This window comes from Herpailurus yagouaroundi, unplaced genomic scaffold (genome assembly GCF_014898765.1).
Source record: "Herpailurus yagouaroundi ecotype Mexico unplaced genomic scaffold, PumYag 28, whole genome shotgun sequence".
NCBI classification, from domain to species: domain Eukaryota; kingdom Metazoa; phylum Chordata; class Mammalia; order Carnivora; family Felidae; genus Herpailurus; species Herpailurus yagouaroundi.
The window spans coordinates 89,544,604-89,570,620 of record NW_024412376.1 but is presented as its reverse complement, the minus strand read 5'-3'; the positions used below and the strand labels follow the sequence as shown (position 1 = coordinate 89,570,620).

The 26,017-nt window shown below is 35.8% G+C and overlaps 1 protein-coding gene across 5 annotated transcripts in view; it reads left to right on the top strand.

Annotated features, from left to right (window-relative positions):
* SMARCAD1 (SNF2 related chromatin remodeling ATPase with DExD box 1) overlaps positions 1-26,017 on the top strand; it is an 80,447-nt gene that overhangs the window by 22,253 nt on the left and 32,177 nt on the right. For 3 of the 5 annotated variants that reach the window (XM_040478310.1, XM_040478328.1, XM_040478319.1), the window contains exons 4-9: positions 2,372-2,543; positions 5,613-5,679; positions 10,762-10,865; positions 19,060-19,161; positions 20,687-20,768; positions 22,191-22,582. In XM_040478310.1, the coding sequence (XP_040334244.1) occupies positions 2,372-2,543; positions 5,613-5,679; positions 10,762-10,865; positions 19,060-19,161; positions 20,687-20,768; positions 22,191-22,582 (919 nt within the window). Of the gene's footprint in view, positions 1-2,371; positions 2,544-5,612; positions 5,680-10,761; positions 10,866-19,059; positions 19,162-20,686; positions 20,769-22,190; positions 22,583-22,897; positions 23,279-26,017 lie in introns of those variants that run through there. The other 2 variants (XM_040478338.1, XM_040478347.1) reach the window with 2 other exon arrangements.

Sequence of the window (26,017 nt, the reverse complement as noted above, 5' to 3'; positions counted from 1 at the left end):
TTTGTTTTTAATTTATTTTTGAGAGAGAGCAAGAGTGTGCGCACATACGAGTCGGGGAGGAGCAGAGAGAGAGAGAAAGAGACACAGAATTGGAAGCAAGCTCCAGGCTCTGGGCTGTCAGCACAGAGCCCGATGCAGGGCTCGATCCCACGAACCGTGAGATCATGACCTGAGCCAAAGTCGGATGCTTAACTGATAGCCATCCAGGCACCCTGAGAATTTGCTTATTTCAGTGCTGTATCCACAGTTCTAGAACTCTTGGTACATTGAATTCATTAATTCAGTCTTGAGCCCATTGTAGGCTTGGGAGGAAGAGCTTAGGGAGAGAGAAGAGATTGAGGAAAGAAGGCAGTAGATAGTTGAAACAAGGTACTGTAGGAAGTAGAAAGGGCTAGAATCCCTTAGCACTGAGAGGGGACTTTATCTTCAGCAGAAGGGAAGAACTTGATCTGAGACCAGATAAAAGGACACAAACTCTTGTTTTTGTAGATTTTTTTCCTTTAGTTTTAAATCTTTTAGGCATATAAGAAAATAAAATAATGGACAGTGAACACCCATATACTTACCACCTAGACTTAACATTTGTTAACATCTTTCCTTGTTCGTTTCATTGTTTCATCTATTATTACGGACCTAGAGTTTTTTAAATTATGGACATCCCAACATTTCTACCCTTACTAATACTTCCTCCTCCTGAAAATCCAGTACTGCTATCAGTGAAAAATTCTCCAGTATCTTCTAATTCCCAGTTTATATTCATGTATTTTATAGCTGCTTTTTCAAACCAGGATCCAAACAAGGAGAATCCACTGCATTCGAATGTTAAAACTCCTGACTTTTCTTTTGATCTTGAACAGTCCTCTTCCCTCTTTTTAAATGATTTTAACTTAGTGAAGAATAGGCTTTTCTTAGAGAAAACAGGTTTTTCTGATTGTTTCCTCATGATGGTATTGAATTTATCCCTCTCTTGCTTTTATTTCCTATGAACTGGATGTTAAATCCAAGGCATGTTAAGATTTGTAGGCAACATAAATACTACGTCAAAAGGCACGTGAGTTTGTCTCACCAGATAGTGGTGAATCCAATCATTAGGTGAAGGTAATGGCTGGCAGAATAAGAACCTTTGAAAGTGGTTATCCAGGGCAGAAATTGTGAGAAGATTACAACCTGAATTTTCTCACTGAACTAGGTGGCAGAATTGGGAAATGTGACTGTAGTAAGGCAGAATGAGAATTCAAAGTTTGGTACATTCAGAATGAGAGGTGTGGGTGTCATGGAAAGGGAGAGCCATGTAATCACCTTCAAATATTGAAGGACAGGCATTAGTTACAAAGGAAGTGATTTATTTTACCTAGTTACTTTTCTCAGAGCATTTTCTCAGAGCAGGATCAAGATGTCAGCCTAGAAGCTTGTTAAAGTATATATTCCTGGTCCTTGGGGATCTGCCTTTAAATGTTTTGGGGGGCTCTCAGGCAAAACTAGTGTCCTGACCAGGACAACTGAACTAATAGGAGTAGGTAACAGTGAAGTTACTAAAACACAGATTCTGGATATGTTTCCAAGTACAGAATTAGCTGCATAGCAAAGTCCTGTATTCTCTGACACTAGGAATGTTCTTAACTAAATTCCCACCTTCCTTTCTCTGATCTTTATAACCTTTATCCACTTGATATACTTCTACCTTCAGATCTGCAGAATGGCCATCATGGTAGAAAACCAGCATTTCAAAATGAGATTTTTGTTAGTTTGGGAGATGGATAAGTAAAATTTGGCCCCAAATGTCTTTTGTATAGGATAAACATATAAATTAAGATGGAATGAGATTAAAGTTAGTTGTTATAAAATAAAACCTCACATGGAATAAATGCTCCTTGTCTGAAGACATGTTTTGTTCTTGGCAGAGATTCTGGTACTGAATGGGACCATTATGATTTTAATACTTAGATTCTGATCACCTAGGTAGGCCATGAAAGTTCTTTTATCTTTGTGTTAGTGTAGGCTTTATAATTTCTCAAGAACAACTTGACAATGCTGGTCTGATAATAGAGTATAGGTGAAAAAAGAATAGGAAAGAGAAAGTGGACATGTAATACATGTTTGTGTATCTTAAAATAAATACCAGGTATCTTATTGTTCTTTTCCATCCCAGCCGAGATAATATGAAGATCTTTACGAAGTATGCTGACTCTGGGAATGTAGGTTTATATATACGGTATAACCATACTGAAATGGAAAAATTTCTTTTAATCTTTGACAGGGATAGATTGCATTCTGATTGAAAAGAACTGTATTACATATATATGTATATGATTGTAATAAAATAACAATAATCCATTAAAATATTGTTTTTTTCCTCTGAAAATATTTTTAGTTCTGAGCCATCTGAAGATGAAGAGTCCCAGAGCCTTCCTACCATGGCAGGTAGACATAATGATGATATTTCAGAAATGGAAGACTTTTCGGAATTGGAAGACCTTAAAGATGCTAAACTTCAGACCTTGAAGGAACTTTTTCCACAAAGAAGTGACAGTGACTTACTTAAGGTTATACCATTTTATAGTAATTTGTTGTTATAGCTATAATAATGTTGTATTTCTCTTGTATCTAGTACTGTATTTAGAGGATAGTCTTTTTTTAAGATATGTTTGAGATAATTAATTTTTATTTTATGTAATAATAGAAGTAAATGCCAGAGATTTTCTTGTTGGGAGTCTTAACTTTTTAAATAGGTAAGGTTATTCACCTATAAATGATACAATAAGTTGTGTTTCCCTTAATAGCTAACATAGCTTGTGAAATTTTGTTTTGAGTTTAAATGGTTCTAAAGTAGAGACTTCCCCATCTCCCACTAGAAACTATCAGAAATGACAGCAGGCTTTTTTTTTTTTTTTTTTTTGTCATCATAATGACAAAGGGTTGGCTATTGACATTTAGTGCCATGGGGCCAGGAACACTAAACACCCTCTGTATGCAGGATGATCCTACATAACAAAAGAATTATCTCACCAATAGCACCCTTGCTGAGAAACATTGACCCATGTAGAAACAAAATACGTGGCTATATTTGGATTATAATAGGCAGCTCGTTACGAGGGCACATAAAAATTGATTATCAATTAAATTTCAGGTAGAGAATAAATCTCGGAAGATTACTAGTAAATCGTTTATTCCTAGCTCTGTCACTTACTAGTTAAATGACCGTAAGGGGATCATTTAATTGCAAGTTTATATGTTTTTCACCTTTTTATCTGTCATCACCACTGTCTCCAGTCTGAACCTCAGGAGTTTCCATATCTGTATGGGCTAGGCAGGTAACTTTGAAGTGATAGACACCAGCATATTATAGAGTAGTCGCTCTTTCTCAAACGGGTAGGTACACTCTAGCACCACCGTGATATGGCTGTGTGATATCAGTGATAGCCCATTTTTTATCAGGTATTCAGATTTTCCAAATAAAGTCAAAATGCTGGATTTTTTTTTATTGTTGATCAATTTAATAGCATTCTTGGGATATAGTTTAAGTGTCATAAAGAACACCTATTTAAAGTGTGTCATTTAGTGGTTTTTAGTGTACCTGCAAAGTTGTGCAATTGTCACTGTAATCTAATTTTAGAACATTTATATTTCTAAAAAGAAACTCTGTAGTCCTTAACAATCACTCCCCACTTTCCTCCTCCAGCTCTAGGCAACCACTAATCTCTGTCTTTAGGTTTGCATATTCTTCACATCTTATATAAATGGGATTATATAATATGTGATCTTTTGCCACTGGCATCTTTTATTTAGCATAAGGGTTTGGGATTCATCCGTGTTCTATCAGTAAATTTGTTAACTTTTTATGGTAACAAATTTAAATAAAAACATAACAATACTGTTCAGGCCAAGCAATGTGTCTGAACTGAAGGTGGTCCTGAGCCTCCTACTTTAAACTATAGAATAAATTATTACCGTTCTCTGTTACTTTTAACATGAATCTTTTTTTCCCTAAGTCATTTTGATACCCTCTTACTGTTAGCTAAATGAAACTTTAGTGGTATCTTGAGTTTGCACTTTGGGGTGTTATTTTCCTCCTGATGTGTTTTTGTTTTTTTTTTTGGAATAAGACAATGCATGTAATGAGTAGTAACTACAGAGGCTACTTACAATGTTGGAAAGAGCTTCTAACAGAATATACGTGATGGAGTATTAAATATTCAAAGGAACAAATCTCAATTTAAAAATATTTCTTAGCCTGATTGCTAATTGTTCATGTAGTTTAAGGGTATTTTTCTTCTGTAAGAATATTTATCTCTAATTTTATAATTACAGAGGGAGAATAGGATTGATACACAGAATTGTGTTCATGTTTCATTGCATGAATATTTGAAATTTAGGGAGTTTAGCATAGTACTCCAAAGCAGAGCACTCTTGAAGTACTCTGTTTCAGCTGATCCCCATCATTTCAAGAGATTTAACATAACATTTATAAAGTGCTATGCAGAGGCTCTTACACCCATATAAGGCAATTCAAGAAGTTGTAAAATATAAATTTAATCCTAAACTTGATATGCATGTGATTTGGTTATTTTGATAATTGGAGGGGTCGGGCTTATAGGATATTTAAAGATTCAAGATTAAGAAAACCAGTAGAAGAGAGTGCTCTTAATTGATTTTAGACTAATTTAATATAAAAATAGCTTATTAAAAGATGTAAGATTTTTCATTTGTTTTATTTTATCTTTTCCAGTTTTTAAATAAAAGCATTTATCCAGTAATTATAAAACAAGTAAGAAAGATCTGAATTACCACACCAAAATGCAAGATTTTTTTAAAACAAGTAACTCATTGGAAATTAGGGAAACTATAGCAAAAGGAAAATGTAGGATGTTTAATTCCTTATGAAATACAAAGTGTTATAGAGTAGTATAAAAATTATATATTGAGGATATTAATTATATAAATAGTATAGGACTATGTTCTTTAATAAATTCAGGTGATTCAGAAATAGAGGAAAAATCAAAAAGAACGCTTCATCCCACTCATCTTAAGAAGTATTAGATGTTTTAAAAAGTGACTACAGAATTGTGGGTTATTTTTTCATAAACAAAAGAGGAATAATACAGATGTCTACAAGTGTCCCTCTTCCTCACTACCTCTTCTCTCCCTCATTCTTTGCCTGGACATATAAGTAGGGAGTTTTTTTTTTTATCTTTTTTTTTTTTTTTTTTTTCAACGTTTATTTATTTTTGGGACAGAGAGAGACAGATCATGAACGGGGGAGGGGCAGAGAGAGAGGGAGACACAGAATCGGAAACAGGCTCCAGGCTCTGAGCCATCAGCCCAGAGCCCGACGCGGGGCTCGAACTCACGGACCGCGAGATCGTGACCTGGCTGAAGTCGGACGCTTAACCGACTGCGCCACCCAGGCGCCCCAAGTAGGGAGTTTTTAAGGCTTCAATGTAGAACCTTGCAATTAAAACACAAAAATAACGAAAGCTTGAATATACTGTATGTATTTCACCAACAGTGATAATACATCCAACAACGTTTTAAGAAATGCTTACATTGTACAGACTTTTGTGAAAGACTTCTTAAACTGCTCTTTTTCAAACAATGTTTTCTCGTTCTGTCAGTTGATTGAATCAACAAGCACTATGGATGGAGCAATTGCTGCTGCCTTGCTGATGTTTGGTGATGCAGGTATGCCTGGCTTAGTTTCCACCCATGTGTATTTATTAGCTTTATAGTAATAAATATCTTCACATTTTTAATACTGCTCTACAATTTACCAGGCACATTCATGAATTCTTACAGGATCCTTACGAGTTACTAATAGCTTCAGTTTTTTTAAATAAAGAAACTGAAGCTTAAGAAGGTTAAGTGACTTACCTGAGGTCATACAGCTATTTGGGAACCACATTTTCTAGGTTGATTTTTTTTTTTTTTTTTTTCCCTAGGGAGGGGGCAGGTTTTCATTGGTAATTTTGCTTGTTTTCTACAGATCAAATCTCGTAACAGTGAAGTTTTGGAAGGTATATTTTCTTTCTTTCTTAAGTGTCCTTTCTAATTGCATTGTGGTTTTATTTACAGGTCTACAAATCTGAGTCAGTAGGAACATAATGTCTTGTGGAAAGTCCTAGCTGGTAATCAGCATTCCTTCATTTAGTAAATATTTATGCTATGTTCCAGGCTTGGGATACAAAAATAAATGCATTTCAAGGAGCATGCAATATAAAAGCACCTCCAATATTCTTTTGGCAAATACTGTTATTTTTCCCCCTAACTTGTATATACCAAACAAGTAAAAATAACCTATAATCCCAATACCAAAAAAGCACTTAAGTAATGAAGGCAAACCCACACTCCCATTGACCACCCTTGAATTTGCTTTGTATCTTTTTCAGCTTTTCCTGTTTGTACCCACCACTACTGTACGACACACACACACATACACACACACACACACACACACACACACACACACGTACACATGCGTGTGTCCGTTAAACTAGGAAATGTAATAGTATTGGTTTGCATTAAAAAAAAAATAATTTGATAATTTTTCATGGATAACTTGTCAGAACAATCAGATTTATCCATCTTTTAAATATGGCCCATAACATTCTTCTGTAACTGCCTGTATGATTGGTTTATTAATTATTTCTCTGTTAATTAGCATTTATATTTTTATTATTTTATTATAGTACTAAAGTAAATAGTCTTATAAGGAAATATTTATGTTATTATTTCTATAGGCTAAATTTCAAACTGGGATGCTGAATCAAAGAATATACACATTTAAAAGTTTAATATGTACTTCCATGTTACTTTCTTGAAGGTTGTGCTAATTTATTTTTTCATTAACATTATGTGAATAAGTGCCCGTTCCCTTAAGTGGATATTTTTGGCTTTTTAATATTTGTGAAACTTTAAAATATATATGCAAAAATAGAAGATGGCATAGTGTGTTCCCATGGGGCCGTCATCCCTCTTCAGCAAGTAGATTTTGTTGGAGTGCATTCCAAAGATGATAGTTGTTTCCTCCATATGAAATATTTTAATTCTTTCATTTTCTTCAATGTGAGTAAGGGAATAGTATTGTGTTATGTGGGTGCTACCTGTGCAGAATGTTAAGATTCTTCCTTTTCTTCCACTTACTAGCTGTGTGACCTTGGGCGGTGTTGCCTAACTCTTCTGTGTCTCTGTTTCCTTATGAGCAAAATAGTGTAATAATAGTACCGGTGTCATAGGTTGTTGTGAAGAAATGATAATGTAAATTTCTTACTGTAATGTGTGGCACATAAGTATATAGTAAGTGTTAGCAGTTGTTTGTTCCCAGGGGCCATCTGGTAGAAAATGGTACATACAGGAGAAGGTTGATATCTCCCTCGTTAACCATAGCCCTAGCACTTACTGGAAAAATTCCTGAAAAATGGTAGACTCAATGAACATTTCTTGAGTTGCAAAATGTTTGGAAAATTTTACACATTCTTTCTTGTTCTTATAATACCTCAGTAGTCCGTAATCTTTCCAAATTTGTAGAAACATTTTATTCCATAATAGCATCTAATCTTTTTTCTCTCGAGCAACTTTTATCATTCAACTTATTTATTAATTTAACAGATATTTGTTGCGCACCTACTGCTAGATGCCAGATGCTGTGTTAGGCATTGAGGATACGTATGGAAACAAAATGGACAAAATCTTTGCCTTTATGAAGTATAATCCTCATTAAATGTGAACTTCCTTTGAGTTTTTTTCTTCTCATTCTTGCACTATACATTGATATTTTCTTTCTTAAAAAGTATTTTCAAGAGGAAAGTTATAAGGAAAGAATAAATCAGGGCCTTCTTGGTTTTGAAGTAAACTTCCATGCTTCATCGTAGAATGGAACGGACAGTGGTATCAGCCATCTTCATCTTTAGTACATTACGCTTCTGAGGTGTATAGAATGGCAGCTTTGCCTCACCAACAGAAGATAGCCCTTCGATTTATGGTATCAACAGGAAACTGTTTTGGATGTATTAGGACAGTTTTCCCCAAAAAAGGCCTTTTTAAACACATGTGAGAGATTTTGGACAGTTCTGTGCCTCATGATAAAGGATGTTGGTTTTAGCACAAATTATAATCTTATAGGTAATAGCTCCCATATTAAACAGTAAGGGTACCTTTTATGCATTGCTTTCTGAAAGTTTTCATTTATGAACACTGGGTTACAAAAGTTTTTATCCTATTTTAAAAAGTAAAAATGTGAATTTATTGATGTTGTCCAGAATATATCTACCTGTTTCTTCTTCTCTGTGTTTATATAAAAATAAGCAAAACATTCTTAATGTGATTGTGATCCTATTATATTTGTTGCTTTGTAAGCTTTTCCTTAATTAGAGACATCTTTCCATGTTTATTTTTTAAAAGTCTACCTAATTTATAACAGTGGCATTTATGGGTATATTCTAATTTGTTTAATATCTTGGGCATTTAGACAGTTTGGGAAAATTCTTGTGTGTATACTTGAGCACACATTTCCATCAGTTTGTGGAGTAAATTCCTAGAGAAGGAATTGTTGGACTAAAAGATACGCATATCTAGAATTCTGAAGTGTGTTACTTCGATTGGAAAGGCTAGAGCAATGCATAATGTTTAAAAGTGCCTTTTTGCCCGTGGACTACTAGGGTCTATTTACTGTTTATTAACAGATACAAAATAATGGTATTTTTAAATTTTACTTGTTTTGAATTAAGAAAATTGAACATCTTTTCATTTTTTTTCTGTTAAACTGCCAATATGTGTTCTTTTTTTATAGTTTCATGTTTTATTTTTCATTGTTAAATACTGAATATAGATGAAATTTCTTTTCATGTGGGGTATAAGGAATAATTTTAACTGTTTTTTGTTTTGTTTTGTTTTGTTTTTTTCTGAAATTAATGGTGAGTGCTCCCAATAAAAGATGAGACCTTATGAAACACAATTTGGAAGTGATATTTAGTATAGAATATTAACTTATTTTATTTAGATATATGCAAAAACTTTTTTTATTGAAGTATAGTTAACACACACTGTTACATTAGTTTCGGGTGTACAACAAAGTGATTCGACAACTATATTCTATACTCACCACAAGCGAGTACATGTCACCACAGCACAGGGAATATCGTCAATAATAGTGTTGTGTGGTGACAGATGGTAGCTGCACTTGGGGTGAGCATAGCATAACATATAGATAAACATAAAGCGTTTAATTACAGAGAAGATATAGATGTAGATAACATCTATAACAGAAGATATAGATGTAGATGTACTGTTATGTAACATTTTTGTACTCAAATTTTATATTTGCATTTTCTCCCACATTTATTTGCAAATTTTTTGCCTGTAGCCTTTTTAACTATATGTAAATATTTGGTGTCATAATACTACTAACAAAAAGTAAAGCTGTATAAGCAGATATTTAAGGTTGAAGGATCCTTTATTGACAAAACAAAGCTCTTAACTCTTTCAGGAAAGAAATATATCTAGGTGACCTGGCGTAAATCATCTGGTTTCATTGAAGCTTTTTTTTCAGACTTAGAATATGACTAACAGTGCTTACCCTACCCTACCCCAACAAATATAATTGTGATGATCCCTTTTCAAAGTGGATGCTGGGAATTACTTGGTTTTTGCAGACCGCACATTTACTCTATGAAATATAATTAGAAGACAAAAATTTAAGCATTCCCACTTACATGGAAATTATACTTTAAAATGTTGGTAACATTTACTTCTTTTGTTATAACCATATTACAAAATTTTCAGACTTACAACTTAAAAGCTGTCATGTTTGTATTTAGTTTGAATATTGTGCTTCTACAAGTTTTATTTCTGACAGCATAATTAGGATACTGGTGTAATTAATACTGCACTTTTGTAAACTGTAACAGATGCCTTCATGTTAGCAGTATGCCTAAGGAATTGGCTCTCTGAAAGTAAAAGTATATAAGAAATAGATAAATGTCTTCAAACTACAAATATGTAATATAGCTTCCTTTTTTTTTTTTTTTAAGATTTTATTTTTAAGTAATCTCTACACCCAACGTGGAGCTTGAACTCACAACCCCGAGATCAAGAGTTACATGTTCTACCAACTGAGCCAGCCAGGCACCCTTGTAATATAGCTTCTTTAAGATCATGTAGTTTGAGTTTTTCTTTCAGTTATGACAGAATATGTAAATTTTCTATCACTGTTATAGTCTCTATGTTACACTCTTCGTTTCTAGGTTAAGAGCATTAATCACTTGAGCTATCCATGTTTCACTTCCTCCTCATTTATTAAATGAGACTGTTACCTACTTTGTAAGTTTATTGTGGAAAATAAATGAAACAACAGTTTATAAAAGCCCTTTGCAAAGCCTGGTACATAGTAAACTATTATTGGTATCAGTGATGCTATTCAATAAGCTAGACAGATAGGGCTCAACTTTTTTTCACTGCTAAACACTCAGTCACTGAGGAGAACCCTTTCCTTTCAGTATTGCTCTGTAGAATGACCATTCAGTTTAGCGATGTTTGTTGTTACTAAATAATGTGATGGTTTACAAATAACATGATAAGAGTCTCTGTTTACTTTTCCTTTAATTCAGTTGACATTTATTGAGTATACATGAAATGTAGAAGAAATAACATTGGGCCTGATGTCAAGAGAACGATCTGCACGTGTTCATTATAATAACTTTTTTACCTTTGTTTTACATTAATGATTCTTACAATACTTGTGCAAACTTTGATCGTTCATCTCCGTTTTAGAAGGTGGTGGACCCAGGAAAAGAAAATTATCTTCTTCTTCAGAGCCATATGAGGAAGATGAGTTTAATGATGATCAGTCTATAAAAAAGAAAAGACTGGATCACGTAAGTTACCTTTGAATTGAAATACCAAAATCAGCTGTTAGACACAGAATGTGTTGAATCTGTGAATATCAGATCTAAATGCATCTAAATGAATTAGACTTCTCTCTCACAACCAAATCAAACTGGGTTTGCATTTCATTTAGGACTGTTTTGCTTTCTTTTTAATGTATCCAGTATAATTGCTTATCTCTGAGTTATAAAATTAATTATTAAAAATATTCTAGGGGGTGCCTGGATGGCTCACTGGGTCCGACTTCAGCTTGGGTCATGATCTCGCAGTCTGTGAGTTCAAGCCCCGCATTGGGCTCGGTGCTAACAGCTCGGAGCCTGGAGCCTGTTTCAGATTCTGTGTCTCCCTCCCTCTCTGCCCCTCCCCCACTCACATTCTGTCTCTTGAAAATGAATAAATGTTAAGATTTTTTTTTTTTTTTTTTTAGTATTCTAGTGGCATGATAAAGTAACTTTGGGGAGAAATATACTGTTGTGGTTTTTTTTCCAAATATTTATTTTGTGAGAGAAAGAGAGTGTGAGCAGGGGACGGGTGGGGGCAGGGGTGGGGCGCAGAGAGAGAATCCCAAGCAGGCTCTGCTGTTAGTGCAGAGCCTGACATGGTGCTTGAACTCACAAGCCCTGTGATCATGACCTGAGCCAAAACCAAGAGTTGGACTCTTAACCAACTGAGCCTCCCAGGCACTCTGAAAATAGACTTTTAATATATGGTTGAACCAGCACCATTTCCTCCTCCCCAGTGTGACAACTAATTATAATTCTTCCAGATGACCTCTTTGATAACTTAAAACTGCTTATCTAAAAATAATTATGGTTATGCTTTTATTGGGTTACTCTATATTTTTCCATTAACTTTTGCTTTAAGAATAGGACTGGGGCGCCTGGGTGGCGCAGTCGGTTAAGCGTCCGACTTCAGCCAGGTCATGATCTCGCGGTCCGTGAGTTCGAGCCCCGCGTCGGGCTCTGGGCTGATGGCTCGGAGCCTGGAGCCTGCTTCCAATTCTGTGTCTCCCTCTCTCTCTGCCCCTCCCCCGTTCATGCTCTGTCTCTCTCTGTCCCAAAAATAAATAAACGTTGAAAAAAAAAAAATTAAAAAAAAAAAAAAAAGAATAGGACTACTGAGGCCTCCCAGTGAAACCAGACATAGTCCTCCCTGTCTGCATTCAAGACAACACAGTTTCTTTTTGGTAATCAAAATCCGTCACCCCCGACCAGTATAGTAACTTGTTTTATTTTGTCTTTTTACCTGTGACTTAATGGTATAAGAAGCCCAAAGTAGCAAGGTAGCAATCTCGACCCTAATTTAATGGGATAATTGTTATGTCCCTCCACGGAAGCATTCTTTTCTTGCGAACTAATACTGATGGGAAGTTAAAAATTCTGTGATTGGGTTTTAGGTATGGGGAGTAGCTGTAGTATAAGAGACTAGGCCTACATTTTAGTTTACAAATCTATATATAACAGTTATGGGGGAAACAGCATCAAATTGATTGGTGATTCAGAGCATTTACTTTGCTTGTACATCCTGTTGAACAACACATCGGTCTTAGGCGTTCTCTATAAGTTCATGCTCTATAAGCGATACCACTGTTCTGTGGTAGGTTTTGAGGCATGTGGTGAAATCACTAGACAAATTCATTGATGCACTTTTCTTAGTGACCTGGTCAGGAACACTGTGGTATCATTAGTGTAGTGTGTGAATTAGGTTTATTTTTTATTTATTTATTTAAAAAGTTTTTTTTTTTAATGTTTATCTTTGAGAGAAAGAGACAGAGCATGAGCAGGGGAGGAACAGAGAGAGAGGGAGACACAGAGTCCGAAGTGAGCTCCAGGCTCCGAGCTGTCAGCATAGAGCCTAACTCAGAGCTTGAACTGTTGAACTGCGAGATCATGACCTGAGCCAAAGTCAGACACTTAACCAGCTGAGCTACCCAGGCGCCCCTCAGTTAGGTTTTCTATATATCTATGTATATGTTAGTTGCTTATGGGTTCCATAACACAGCAGCACAAACTGGGTGGCTTAACCAACTGAAATGTATTGTCTCACAGTTCTGGAAGCTAGTGTGTCAGAAGGGTTGATTTTCTTCTGAAGGCTTTCCATTTCTTTTTGTTCCTGATGGTACGCTGGAACTTTGCCATTCCTTGGCTTGTAGATCCTTGCCTTCATTGTCACATTGCATGTTCTTTGTTGACATGTCTATCTGTAAATTTCCCCTTTTTTGTAAGGATACCAGTTGGTAGATAGGGTTCACCCTAATTTTAACTTCATTATGTCAGTAAAGACCCTATCTCCAAATAAACACATTCTGAGGTGCTAGGGTGTTATTTATCACATGAATTTTGGAGGGACACAGTTCAACCCACAACTGTATTGCCAGAAGCAGGTAGATAGGAAAGGCATCTTAGAGTAGATTTCTGTTACTGTCCTTTCCATGATGAAAGGGGTCCAGTGTAATCAACTTGCCTCCAGACAATTGACTGACTCTCCCAAAGAATGGTGCTATTGTCGGAACTCCTTGTTGGCCTGTGCTCTTGGCAGGTTAAATATTTGTTGGTAACAGTAATCAGATAAATCTTGGTGTGGGACCATCTTGTTGATCTGTATACACAGCCTCTATTCCTGTTTCCATGGCCATTTGTTTATAGACCCAGTGATCAAGCATTCAAGTGGCTGTGTTGTTATTGGTGTTCACAAAATAGATCATGTTGTCTTCCTCATTACTCAAAATTTCCTCTATAGTAGATGCACTTTGATGAACACTCCTAAGGAAAACTGTTGCTCTTGCATTCTGTTTTCAGAAAAACTCCTGAGAAGTTCAACGGTGCACCTCTTTCCCAGACTTCTGGTCACCAGTCTTCTATTCTTATTCTCTTCCTTAGCTCCTGTCCATCATATATCATAGCTCTCTACCCCTGGCCACCTCTTTTTATACAAAGTGGATGGTAAGATATACTGCCCAAACCTTTCTTAAATGAGGCTAAATCATTTAACCTCAGTTGTTTGTTTACTTCACTTTGGGCTTCTTCTAATGGTATGTGAACTCTTTGAAAACCAAGTTCAAGATTTTCCCCTCACTTTATCTGATTGTAAAGAATTCCCCAAATGCCATAAATCCTGTTTGAAGGAGGGGCAGAGTAAAGCAGAAGTAGGTACCGTGGGAGCCTGGGACAGCTGCAGAGGCAGCTTATCTGTTCCTCCTGAGCCTGCTCAAGTTCAGTTTCAAATCTCCCATTTTCACTTAATGATGAGTTGCTGCTCTTCATACTCAGTTTTAAGGTTGGTGGGTCAGATAACCAGATCACATAACAACTCGAGTCTCATGGTCACTTGATGTGCCATGATCAACCGTTCTGTTCCTATCAGGACTCCCTTTCAAGCCAACGATTTTTTCACAAAAAGACATCATTCCCTTCTGCTTTTATTAAATCTTTTTTTTTTTTTAATGTTTATTTATTTATTTATTTGAGAGAGAGACAGGCAGGCAGACAGCATGAGCAGGGGAGGGACAGAGACAAAGGGAGACACAGAATCTGAAACAGGCTTCAGGCTCTGAGGTGTCAGCACAGAGCCAGACACCGGGCTTGAACTCACAAACCATGACATGAACTGAGCTGAAGTCGGACGCTTAACTGAGACACCCACGTGCCCCAAGTCCCTTCTGCTTTTAAAATGTGAATTTGTGCCAGTGCAGTAAATACATTAAACAGCAATTTTAATATAACCTAAATTTTATGTTATTTATGTGCAGTGTTCGTGAGAAGTACTAGGTGAACACAGAACACTGCACCCAGCTGCACTGAGCCACATAGATTACATAAAATGCACACACCCCAGACATGTACTGGCTGCCTCAATTCACCATGCTTATTTTCCCACAAGGCTGTGTTTTGCTATTCTTTCACATTGGTGAACTTTTCTATTAGAAAAACACCCATTCAACATCCCAAACATATTAAGCAATTTCATTAAAAAATATCAGGTAGTACATATAAGAAGGTTTAAGTATTGAGGAAAAGCTTGAAATAAATGTTTGGGAAGGAATGAGAACATGTGCTGTATCCTCAGCCACAGGCATAAAGGAATCCACATTGTGGAGCATCAGAGACAGTGCCCCAAAATAATATGGCTGGACTGTCATCAAATATTGGGAAGTCATAAAGAAAGGCGTAAAGAAATAGAAGAAAAGGAAAGATTGTTGAGCATCTGAATTAAAGACAAAAGTGAAAAAAGTCAGGAACAACCTTTTCCGTATAGATCTTTTTTTTTAAGAAAATAAGTGTGTACTGTGGAAGTAGCTTCTTTTGGTGCCCGTAGTGGTTGCTTTAGTAGCTGCAAATAGTGCTACAAATTCCTAAGCCATCGGGTGTCACACAAAGCCATGAGTGCAGATGGGAAAGCTGCAAAAGAATTTTTCAGCTGTAATACAGAAGTAAACCGAAGAAAGCAACTATACATTGAATTAAACTCAAATTTCGCGAAACAGATATTTGTTATGAATGCATGCCTCACAGATCCCAAATCTGAAAAACGGAAAACAGGAATTAAGATTTTGAAACATAGCATTACTGTGATATTCACTACTAGTGCCAGATAGAGACTCAGAGCTGAAACCAGCAGTAGTTTATCACTGGCCAAACTACACTATGCCTTTTAAAATTTTTTTTTTTTTTTCAACGTTTATTTATTTTTGGGACAGGGAGAGACAGAGCATGAACGGGGGAGGGTCAGAGAGAGAGGGAGACACAGAATCGGAAACAGGCTCCAGGCTCTGAGCCATCAGCCCAGAGCCTGACGCGGGGCTCGAACTCCCGGACCGCGAGATCGTGACCTGGCTGAAGTCGGACGCTTAACCGACTGCGCCACCCAGGCGCCCCTACTCTATGCCTTTTAAAAGAAGTAAGTCAGTCTTAGAGTTCACTACTGGTACAGGGAAAATGGGTGGAGTGCCCAAATCTGCAGTGATACTTTTACTTAATTCTCTGTTGTAAGAGGATTTTTGCAAAAACAAAAACGAAAAGACTTAAAACCTCTTCTAGTGCATCAAGCCTCTCTCTCTACAAAAACTGAACTCAGCCCCGTTTTTTTCCTTCTTTTTCCTCAAAACACCACCTGAGATAGCCTTGTGATAAATTTATGATTACAGCATTTATGGCTTATTGTTTAAAGTGAGTATTTAAGACACTAATTGCTGTTATTGAAAGTGAGAATGCAGATTTGGTTATAGAATTTTGGAATAGATGTAACATCAGAATTTCATTAGTACCATTGTAAAAACCTGGAGTGATAAGAGCATTTGTATTATGTGTGGTGGAAAACTCTCCTTACCTTGATTTGCAATTTTGAAAGATTTGATTCTTACAGAGAAATTTTTAAAACTCAGAAAAAGGTGTGTTGATTGAGGAAAGAAGGTTGCATTTGAGAAAGTAAAAAGTGGAGATGTTGAAGAGATAGGGTCCCGCTGATGATCTAGCCACAGAACTCTTGTAGTAATTTGCCCCTGATAGCCATGTGGATACAGAAGGTAATCATGATAATGATGGTGAAGACTAAAAGGCTATATATACCATGACAGCTTAACACATCAGGTTGTCAGATGCTTTAAGTGTTACTGAAAACAGTTGTGCTGGTTTGAAGATACTGGTTTTAGTACTGAATACAGTAAGAGTCCTAGCATCCAGTTGCATTTAGAACCTTACAGACAGCATTAGTATGAGAGGAGGAGGCTAGCAAAGGAGCAGAAATGTATTTATTTTATAATTTATCATTTATATTTTCAGCCAGTATAGCAGAGATAACACAAGGACAGTGAGCCGTGCTGTTCCATAGCTGGCGTTAAGAAATTTGTTCATTTTCAGATAACCTTTTTTCTACCACTTCACAGTAATTCACAAGCAGTCCTTCCAGTGCTAATACTCCCAGGCAAGCTTCAGTTTACATTTATTGTGGTATTTATGCATTTCTTAGCCATTTAATGTGTGTGAAATTGTGCTATCCTGTTTCAAGGATCCTTCCTCTTTTTTTAATGTGTCACTGATGAAGTTTTTGAATGTTGTGCCTCTTACATGATTTTTCTGAAACACTAATTTTTTATTTTCCTGATTTTGCACAGTGCAGTAATTTTGGAAATGGCATATATTATATTGATTTTCTTGTGATTGGAGCTTTTAGAGACTTCATACAGCATCCTTATTAGCCACAGATTCTTTGAGAATCATTGCATCTACTTGGTCGTGACGCCCAAGTGACAGAGCACCTTGTAGTGTATCCTGGACCTGCTGCAGAACCTTCTCAATCTTGGCCTCATTCATAACTGACAGTGTTAAGAGAGCTAGTTCATAAACAGATTAAACAAAGAGGCCGATCCCGACCGATTGTTCTGCTCCTTTTTAAAGTTAGACAATATGTACCTTTTCTGTTTCCTTTTTTTTTTTTTTCTGAACGGCATTTGCAGCATGCCCCAGATTAGACACCCCCATAAAATTCATGAAAGTGGTGTGGTGATTCCCAGAATTGGGGGGGAGGGGGCGGTTATTTCCTATTCTTTGGCCTGCATGTGTCTTCCTGAGGTACCCATGCTTCCTGCTTACCAAGTCCAGTTAGTGATGTCTTCAGTGTAGGTGATTAAAGTGATATTCTGTGGACTGTGCAAAACCATAAGTCCTAGAGTACTATATTATGAAAGAGCAGGAGACCCCTGAAGACTGTGAAGGTATATCTATCCCTGACCCTTCCCAGATGAAAACAAATTGCTTTTGCTTGTTCTTTCTAATTGGGATGGGGCAGTAGGTGAAGAAGCATGATAGATTTTAACTGCACGGTTATACTGATTTGCTCCATTAAAAATACCATATCTGGTATAGTAACTGCTACAATGGGGGTTATCACCTCTATGTTTATGATAACTAAAATAATTCTCCAAAACCCATCACCCAGCTTTTGTATAAGCCAAGGAGCCACAGTACATTGGGATGGGATGGTGATACCAGTTTCTGCAGTTCCTTCAGTAACATGGTATTGCTGCTGTGGCTGATTCTACTTGTACTTCTCTTCCTCTTTCTTCTTCTTCCATTTACCCCTCCTCAGTTTTAGGGACTTGAATTTGTCTCTTTCCTGTGAGAATGGCCCTTACTCTCTGGGCCAAGGAGCTAACATGAGATTACTGCCAGTCCTAAATATGCCTGTTCCAACTCTGTATTCTGGAACAGGAAAAATAACCACAGGATTAACTCATAACCCTATAGCCCACTGAGACAGATTTAGGCCCAAACTCTTTGTGTCACTGGTGTAACCACTGGACTACATAGGTATATGTCCCTGCCGTGTGGAACTTTGTCACATTTCTGTGTGCAAGAGAGGTATCACTCACAATTTTTAGTATTTGTACTTTGGGTAGTGAAAAAAAAAACCTAACAATTGTTGGATAAGGAAGGAGGTAAAAGAAAGCATGAGACTGTTTTTCTAGATCTTATTTGTGTAGCATGTGGTACAGTTCTAAGCAGAGTTAGGTAAATGATTTTTGATTGACTAAAATATAAGACTTTTCCTAAGCATGACCCCAAGAATCTTTTTTTTTGCTTAAATGTGGAATTTTAACCATTTTTTTAAGTGAAGTTAAGTGACAAAAGAAGAAAGTGATTATATGAGTAACACTAATTATTCCCAGATTAATGTTTTGGTTTCACATAAGTTTCTATCATTGTGTTACTTTTATATTGTGGCTGAACAATTAATATTTGAGCCATTCTATAAATCAACACTGAAGTAAAAGTAACTTTTTTCTCTCAGTATTTGAAATTTGTAGGAAGGTATAAAATTGTGAGCATAGCTGAGATATTTGAGTCATTTTCTTTTACTTGCCATTAGGTTGGAGAGACTTCAGTATACCTGAATTATTTAGAGTAATTTGAGGAACATTCTAGTCTTTTAGCAGATTTATTTCGAATACTGTATGAAGTGTGAGTTACTGGATATGCAGTCAGGGTCTTGCATTTTGTGATCTTAAAGCAGCAATATTCTTTACCCTTAAAGATATAAATTTGTCAGTTTTCACAAGAACAGAAAGAAACATTTTTGGATTCTTAACTGAATGTGGTAAGTTCCAAATCAAGTCAAAATATAAACGTAATTGTCTTAAGACTTAACGTTATAGGTGATCTCCTTAATTGTTTTTTTCTCCCCCATTAGGGAGAAGAATCAAATGAGTCTGCAGAATCTAGCAGTAATTGGGAAAAACAAGAAAGTATTGTATTGAAATTGCAAAAGGAATTTCCCAATTTTGATAAACAGGTGGGTAGTCATGAAAAGATTTAATCAGTGTGTATTAAATGTTTGAAACAAAATAGTGTTTGCGATCAGCTGTGTAAAATCTCAAGATGCATTTTACATTTTTCTAATTAAATACTCTTTTTTATCAGTATTATAAAATACTTTTATACTACTTGTTAATTCCTCACATTGTTAACTGTATCAGCATAACAGCCATAATAATAACAAACATAACCGTAACAGTTGTAACTCCTGTATGAAATGTGAATATTTAGAAAACCAAGTTAGCTGTTCGCTTTTTTCATATTCTTGTCCTTTAAATTTCTCATTAAGAATTTTAAAGGGGTGGCTGAGTGGCTCAGTCGGGTAAGCATGTGACTCTTGATCTCTGCTCAGGTCATGGTCTCACAGTTTGGTGAGTTTGAGGCCCATGTCAGGCTCTGCACTGACAGTGTGGATCCTGCTTGAGAGTGTCTCCCTCCCTCTCTCTCTGCCCATCCCCTGCTCGCTTGCTCACTCTCTCTCTCTCTCTCAAAAAATAAGCAAAGAAACTTAAAAAAAAAAAAAAAAAAGAATTTTAAAGTGTCGGGGCATCTGGCTGGCTCAGTCAGAAGTAGGTCCAACTCCTGATCTCAGGGTCGTAGATTTGAGCCTCACTCTTGGTGTAGAGATTACTAAAAAAATAAATAAATAAACTTAAAAAAAAAAAAGAAATTTACTTATTTTGTTTTAATTTCTATTTTTTTTTAGAGAAAGAGAGAGCACACATGTGTGAGTGGTGAGCCAGGGAGAGGGGCAGCGGGAAGGAAAGAGAGAATCTTAGGCATGCTCCACACTCGTTACAGAGCCCGATGCAGGGCTGTATCCCACCATCCTGGGATCGTGACCTGAGCCACAATCGAGAGTCAGTTGCTCAGCTCAACTGACTAAACTACTGAGGCATCCCACCCCCAGAAAAGAATTTTAAAGTGTAATATTACATCTTGGTACTTTAATATTCCATAAGCTTTGTTTTACTTGTTAAATAGTAAGAAGAATTTCAGAGCCAAGCATGCCACTGGTAAAAGTGCCTCTGTTTAATCACATAAATGTATGTGGAAGCACATTATTTGTTTAACATTTAGAATACATTTACACTTGCATTATTTTATTCAGGTATATGCACAGGTAGTATTTTGATGAGCTAAATGCAAAATCTTGTTCTGTTTGTTCTTTACATGTGTTGAAACTATATGTTTTGAAGTTGGCAGTTTGTAAAAGCCTAACTGCATGTTAAAGTTTGAGCAGCTTTTTTGATCCTCAAGTTTTCAGAGCACTTCATAGGGAGAGGAGAAATGCAGAAAAAGTCAAACTGCTTTTCCTTTGAAGACTTACGTATTCACCCAAGTACATATACACAGAAAGTATCTGTAAAGCAGCATGAAAACAGGTGTGAAATAATCAGATATGAATTTTTAAGTGATTGACTTATTTTTAGAAGAGTATACAAGTTCTACAAGTTGCTAATTTTAGATTTTTAACAAAAAGATCAATGACTTATTTCTAGGAACTAAGGGAAGTACTCAAGGAACATGAATGGATGTACACAGAAGCTTTAGAATCTTTAAAAGTGTTTGCAGAAGACCAAGGTAACTAGCTCCTTTGTCATAGAAAGCACATACTTCCCATTTTATTCTGTATTTTGGTATATAAGAAAATGGTAAACCTATGAGCTAATAAGCAGTGAATGGGATTGCAAAAGATACTGGAAATAATGATGTAAAAAGTTTTTAAATGAGTAGTTTCCATATGTTAATGGCACTATAAAATGAAATAGAAAATATTTTTTTCTGTTTAGCTAACTTTTTTTTTAAATAGGACTACTTTTAAATTGCCATGTATTTTTGAGCATAAAAGAAACATCTTTTTAATATTTTAACATCTCAGGATGGATCGTATGATTGCTTGTGTTTTATAATCACTGAAATATAGGTGTCCTAGCCTGCCCTTACATGAATATCAAAAGTGCACCACTATCAGAAACCTAAAAGACGAATATCACTGGCATGGAAGAAAGTCCCTAAACCAGTATTGGAGCACTTTTAACTTTCAGAACCAAACAGTAGAGAAGTGGTGGACAAGGGCTGAATGTTTATTCACATCCTTAAGCAATAATCAGTTAGATCAGCTCTTCATAATTTCAAAGCCAGTTTAAAAAGGCCAGTACAGTGGCATTGGGGTTTTTTGTTTTCATTTTTTAATGAAGTCTTCTAAGAAATACCCTAGTATGGGTGCTCTTGATGGCACAGAGAATTGATAGTCTGCGGAAAGAAGGAAGCCACGAAATCACCAGTTCTGAGTCTGAAGAATGATTCAAAAGAGATAGATTGTGAATGTGGAGAATTTAAGGAATACTTTATCCAATTTATTTTTCCTTTTTTTGACATATGCACCAGAATGAATGTATAATAATGTGTAAGTCTGAAAGTTCTTTGACTCAGTAGAACAAACATCCTAAACAGTAAACTAACGTGTTATAGGCTAACTGGTAAGAGCTAACAGAACCTCTTCAATCACAGACATCTTAGAAATCTATGGAATACGATGGATAAACCAGCGAAAAAGTAGCAGTGCCTTTCAGTAATGATATATTTAAATAGGTGGAGATGGCAATGGAACATTAATATAATAGGAATGGTTTTAATTTAGGGTGAACATTGTTTTTGCTATACCCATCAGTGTTGGCATAGAGATGGGGCTGCTAAGTAACATTGGGGATATCTTGTGAATGTGCAGCTGCCATTTATATTCTCAGGACCTTTGTTAGGAAATGGGGGTTTATATTCGGTTTTTTAAAACTTACCACCTATTTTTTTAAACTAATTATTTCAGCTCATTGTACGACTTCAGATTCTACTTTAGCATTTCTCTTTAAAGTATATCAAGATTTAATAAATTATAGTTGAATTCTGTATTCAAAATGACAATATCATGTTTAGATATTTTTTTATCTTACTTGAAGGCTTGTATTTATATCTTTCTAATTTAATTATTTTTGTCTACCTATATAGATATGCAGTATGCTTCACAAAGTGAATTTCCAAATGGAAAAGAAGCTTCTTCAAGAAGTCAGAATTATCCTAAAAATTCAGCTAAAACAAAACTGAAACAGAAATGTTCCATGAAACCACAAAATGGTTTTAATAAGAAACGTAAAAAAAATGTATTTAATCCTAAGAGAGTTATTGAAGACTCTGAATATGATTCGGGTTCTGATGTCGGCAGCTCACTAGATGAGGACTACAGTAGTGGTGAAGAAGTGATGGAGGATGGCTATAAGGGTAAAATTCTTCACTTTCTTCAAGATGCTTCAATTGGTGAACTAACTTTGATTCCTCAGTGTTCTCAGAAAAAGGCTCAGAAGATAACTGAACTCCGGCCCTTTAATAGTTGGGAAGCTCTGGTAAGGCTACATTACTTTTTTTTCCCCTGTCTGTGTGTATGTGTGTGTGTGTGTGTACATATATATATGTGTGTGTGTGTGTTTAATTCACAGTACCTTTTATAGTCAAGGTGTCTTCAGCCCAGGGAAGCATAGATGGGTCGCCTCATCCTGTGTAGAGTCAAACATTACTTTCATTGTAAGCCAATAGTATTTCAAATAGTGTCATATGACCTAATTTTGAATGAATTAAGGGGTGATTTTCCTGAAAAAACCCAAGCTGATTGGCTGGGCATACTGTCACTCATTCTTTTGCATAGAAACTTGGTTCATTTCACTGCAGAAGAAGAAATTAGAGCTTACATTTAGGAAGGAGTCGTTTGCTAGCCTGTTCTGATCTGTTACTGCTGAGACTCCATGCAGAAAGCAAGAATGTGGCAGAAATTTTACTACAGCTACTTGAAGAGCAATAGCAACGTCCAGGGGAGCTCCATGATTCAAATACCAGCCTCAGTGTTTTATGCTTCACCTCAAAAGAAGCAATTGTTTATTTTCTTTTTCTTTTAAAAGTGACAGCTCAATCTCTAACATGTTTTTCTTGGTTAAACAACACGGCCATTTTATGGAGTGTAGCAGGCTGCAAGCGTTTTTTATTGGAAAGATAGTGTGTGAAGCCTAGAATTCAGGCGTTAGGTGAAGGGAAGGCATAAGCAACTGGTAAGTACACTTTGCATGATCATTTTATGGAATTTGATCTATAAACAAATGTTATCCAAAATACCTGTATTTTGAGTTTTGTAAGTGTCAGCAGTCAGCAAATCTTACTCATACAGAGGAATAGAAGAACTCTGTCTTAAATTTTGCCTTGACTTTTGTGAGAATGGGGGCTTTTATATCATGAATTGTATATATAGGCCCTGCTGTGAAAACACTGTGGATGGTTTTTTACAGCTTTAGAAGATCAGCTGCCTCTCGAAGCTTTATAAGTTTTAAGGAAGTTTCGTGCTCTATCTTTGGGAGGAAAGTTGCTTTTGTGATTAATTTTATACTTGTGACAAATCTGTAAGAGCTAAGTTCCCTTAGTGTCTTTAAAAGTGGCAGTGTGGGAGGGTCCCTGAACAGTGGTTCTAGAAAGCATTTTTTAAAAAGTTAAGATATTTGAAAAATAAAGAAACAATATTGCTAGTACTTCGTAGCTTAAAAAAATAAAATAAATAAAGCCACTCGTTTTGCCTGCAGCCTTTGCTTTTCCAGAGAACATCTGTCAAAGCAGGCCCTTTCAAAACTTGTTCGGCTTTGCCTGAGTGATTATTTGTTGAAGTATTTGCTGAAGGGCTTTCTTGTTCTTCTTTTCTTCCTTTTCTTCTTTCTTTTAATCTTTAATGGTCTCCTGTGTTATTGCAGAGTCAGCTGCTTGGGCTTGTTGGGATTCTAATTTATTTCATAAGGAATGCAATTATCTGCAACCAGTGTATTTAGTAACTGTAACTACTTGCCCAAATATCTTACAGTTAAAGTAAATTATACCGGACTTATATGTGCCAGATGCTTTCAAAAATATTCAAGTTAACATGTAGAAAGCATATTTCCCCCACTAATTAATCGGCATAGTTTAAATTAGTCTCAACATGAATTTTTTGTAGATTATGCATTACCTTTTTAAACCCCCTGTTGCATCTTGCCTCCTCTCTAGAAATTGAATGCAAAGACGGTATTTAGTTGCTAGCCATTTAGCTAAATGTTGGTTATTTTATGTAACAGTTACAAAGTAAACCTGCTATTTCAGCAAAAACAGGACTTTGCTGTCCTGAAAAACGTAGGTAAATGAAGAGTTTTTGGAAATGAACAGTTAACATTGGCACATCCATGTATATGAGCTTTGAATTTTAATTTGCGTGGAACTTTTAAGCTTCTACTTCCAGTCATTTTAGAATTTTGAATGTGACTGATTTAGGGAGCAATTTTGTATCTTAAAATCATCAAAGATAAAGTTAATATTACGTACACGGTACTAAAAAGTTGTATATATGATTTACTACTTTATAGCATGTGAACTCTTAACATTATTGTTGAAGCTATTTAGTCTTAAGGATTGGGGAATTTGTGAGAAGTTTTAAGAGTCATTAGTATTTCATTTAAAAAGGCAAACTGAGCCAACAAATCAAGTACACATGTTTTAATTATCATTTTTGTTAAAACAAGTCTACAACATTGGTAGATTAAATGTAATCATTACTGTTTCATTGCCTTATTAGAAAAACAATTTGTGAAAATTAGGTTAGCAGTGCCTTTTAAAACAAAATGTGGAAAGTACATCATTATGGCTTTCTTGTCAGAATTACACTTTTTAAACATTAAATGTAAGATATTCTAGTCACCCTTATTTTTACATGAGAATTTGTGTAACAAAATAAGTGCACTGTTTACAAGGGTGTTTATGTTCGCAGCTTTATGCCTGTTTTCTTTGAACCAGAATTTATTGTTTGCCAGGTTTCTTCGTAAGTTTTCTGTTTTTCTGAAAGGATGTGTTTATTGTAAGAATAGACTTTGGAAATACAGCAAGCCAATGTCAGTTTAAAACATGCTGTTAATGTGGTAAAATTGGTATTTTAATTGTCATATTTCACACATTTGATGGCATCAGTTCACCAACCACTTACTGAGTTTGTGTCTAGTCTTGTGCAGAGTATAGTGGGGACTGTTGTCTGTGATAATCTTATTATTTTGCATCTTTTATACCTTAATCTGAATAGTAATGTGTGCTGACCAAAGGAAGATACCTGAGTAACTCATTCATGAATAACTCACCTTAAAACTTCATATATGCATCTGTTCTTCCTTAACATTTAGGTCAGTGTAGATGCAGTTTTCCTTGATCGCTAACCATGCAACCCAGGTTTTAGTTCATGCCAAAGCACTTCATGCTCATTATACTGTTCTCAACTGCTGGTAACTCGGACCACAGGTTTTCTTTTCTGCTTTGTTTTCCCGGTGGTTATTATAAAATGTCTGCTTAAGTTTGTCACTTAAAGCATGGTAATGCCTGTTCCTTCCTTCCTTATAGGGTCATTTTCAATAAATTATGTTTAGGATGACTGTATTCCGGCTTTATTTTTATTTGCATAAGTTTGACAAACATTTATAAAGTGTATTATAAATGCATTTTGAGTACTTTGTCAGCTGCTGCCAGGTATTTGTAGCAGTGAATAAGATTAGGACTCTGTCCTCAAAAATGTTACTTCTTAGGTAGGGAGTTAAATCTGGCCTTAAACCATCCCCCCCTTCTTGTAGAAATTAAAAGATACTTGTATTGTAAGAGTGACACACTGTGGCAGGAGAGAGGTACTTCAGTATGTGGCTTTTTAAAAGAAAAAAGTCCCCGAAGTGATACTTGAGTCTTTTAATCAAAGAGGTGGTAATCAGGGCCATATTGAGGTTCTTTTTTTTTTTTTTTTT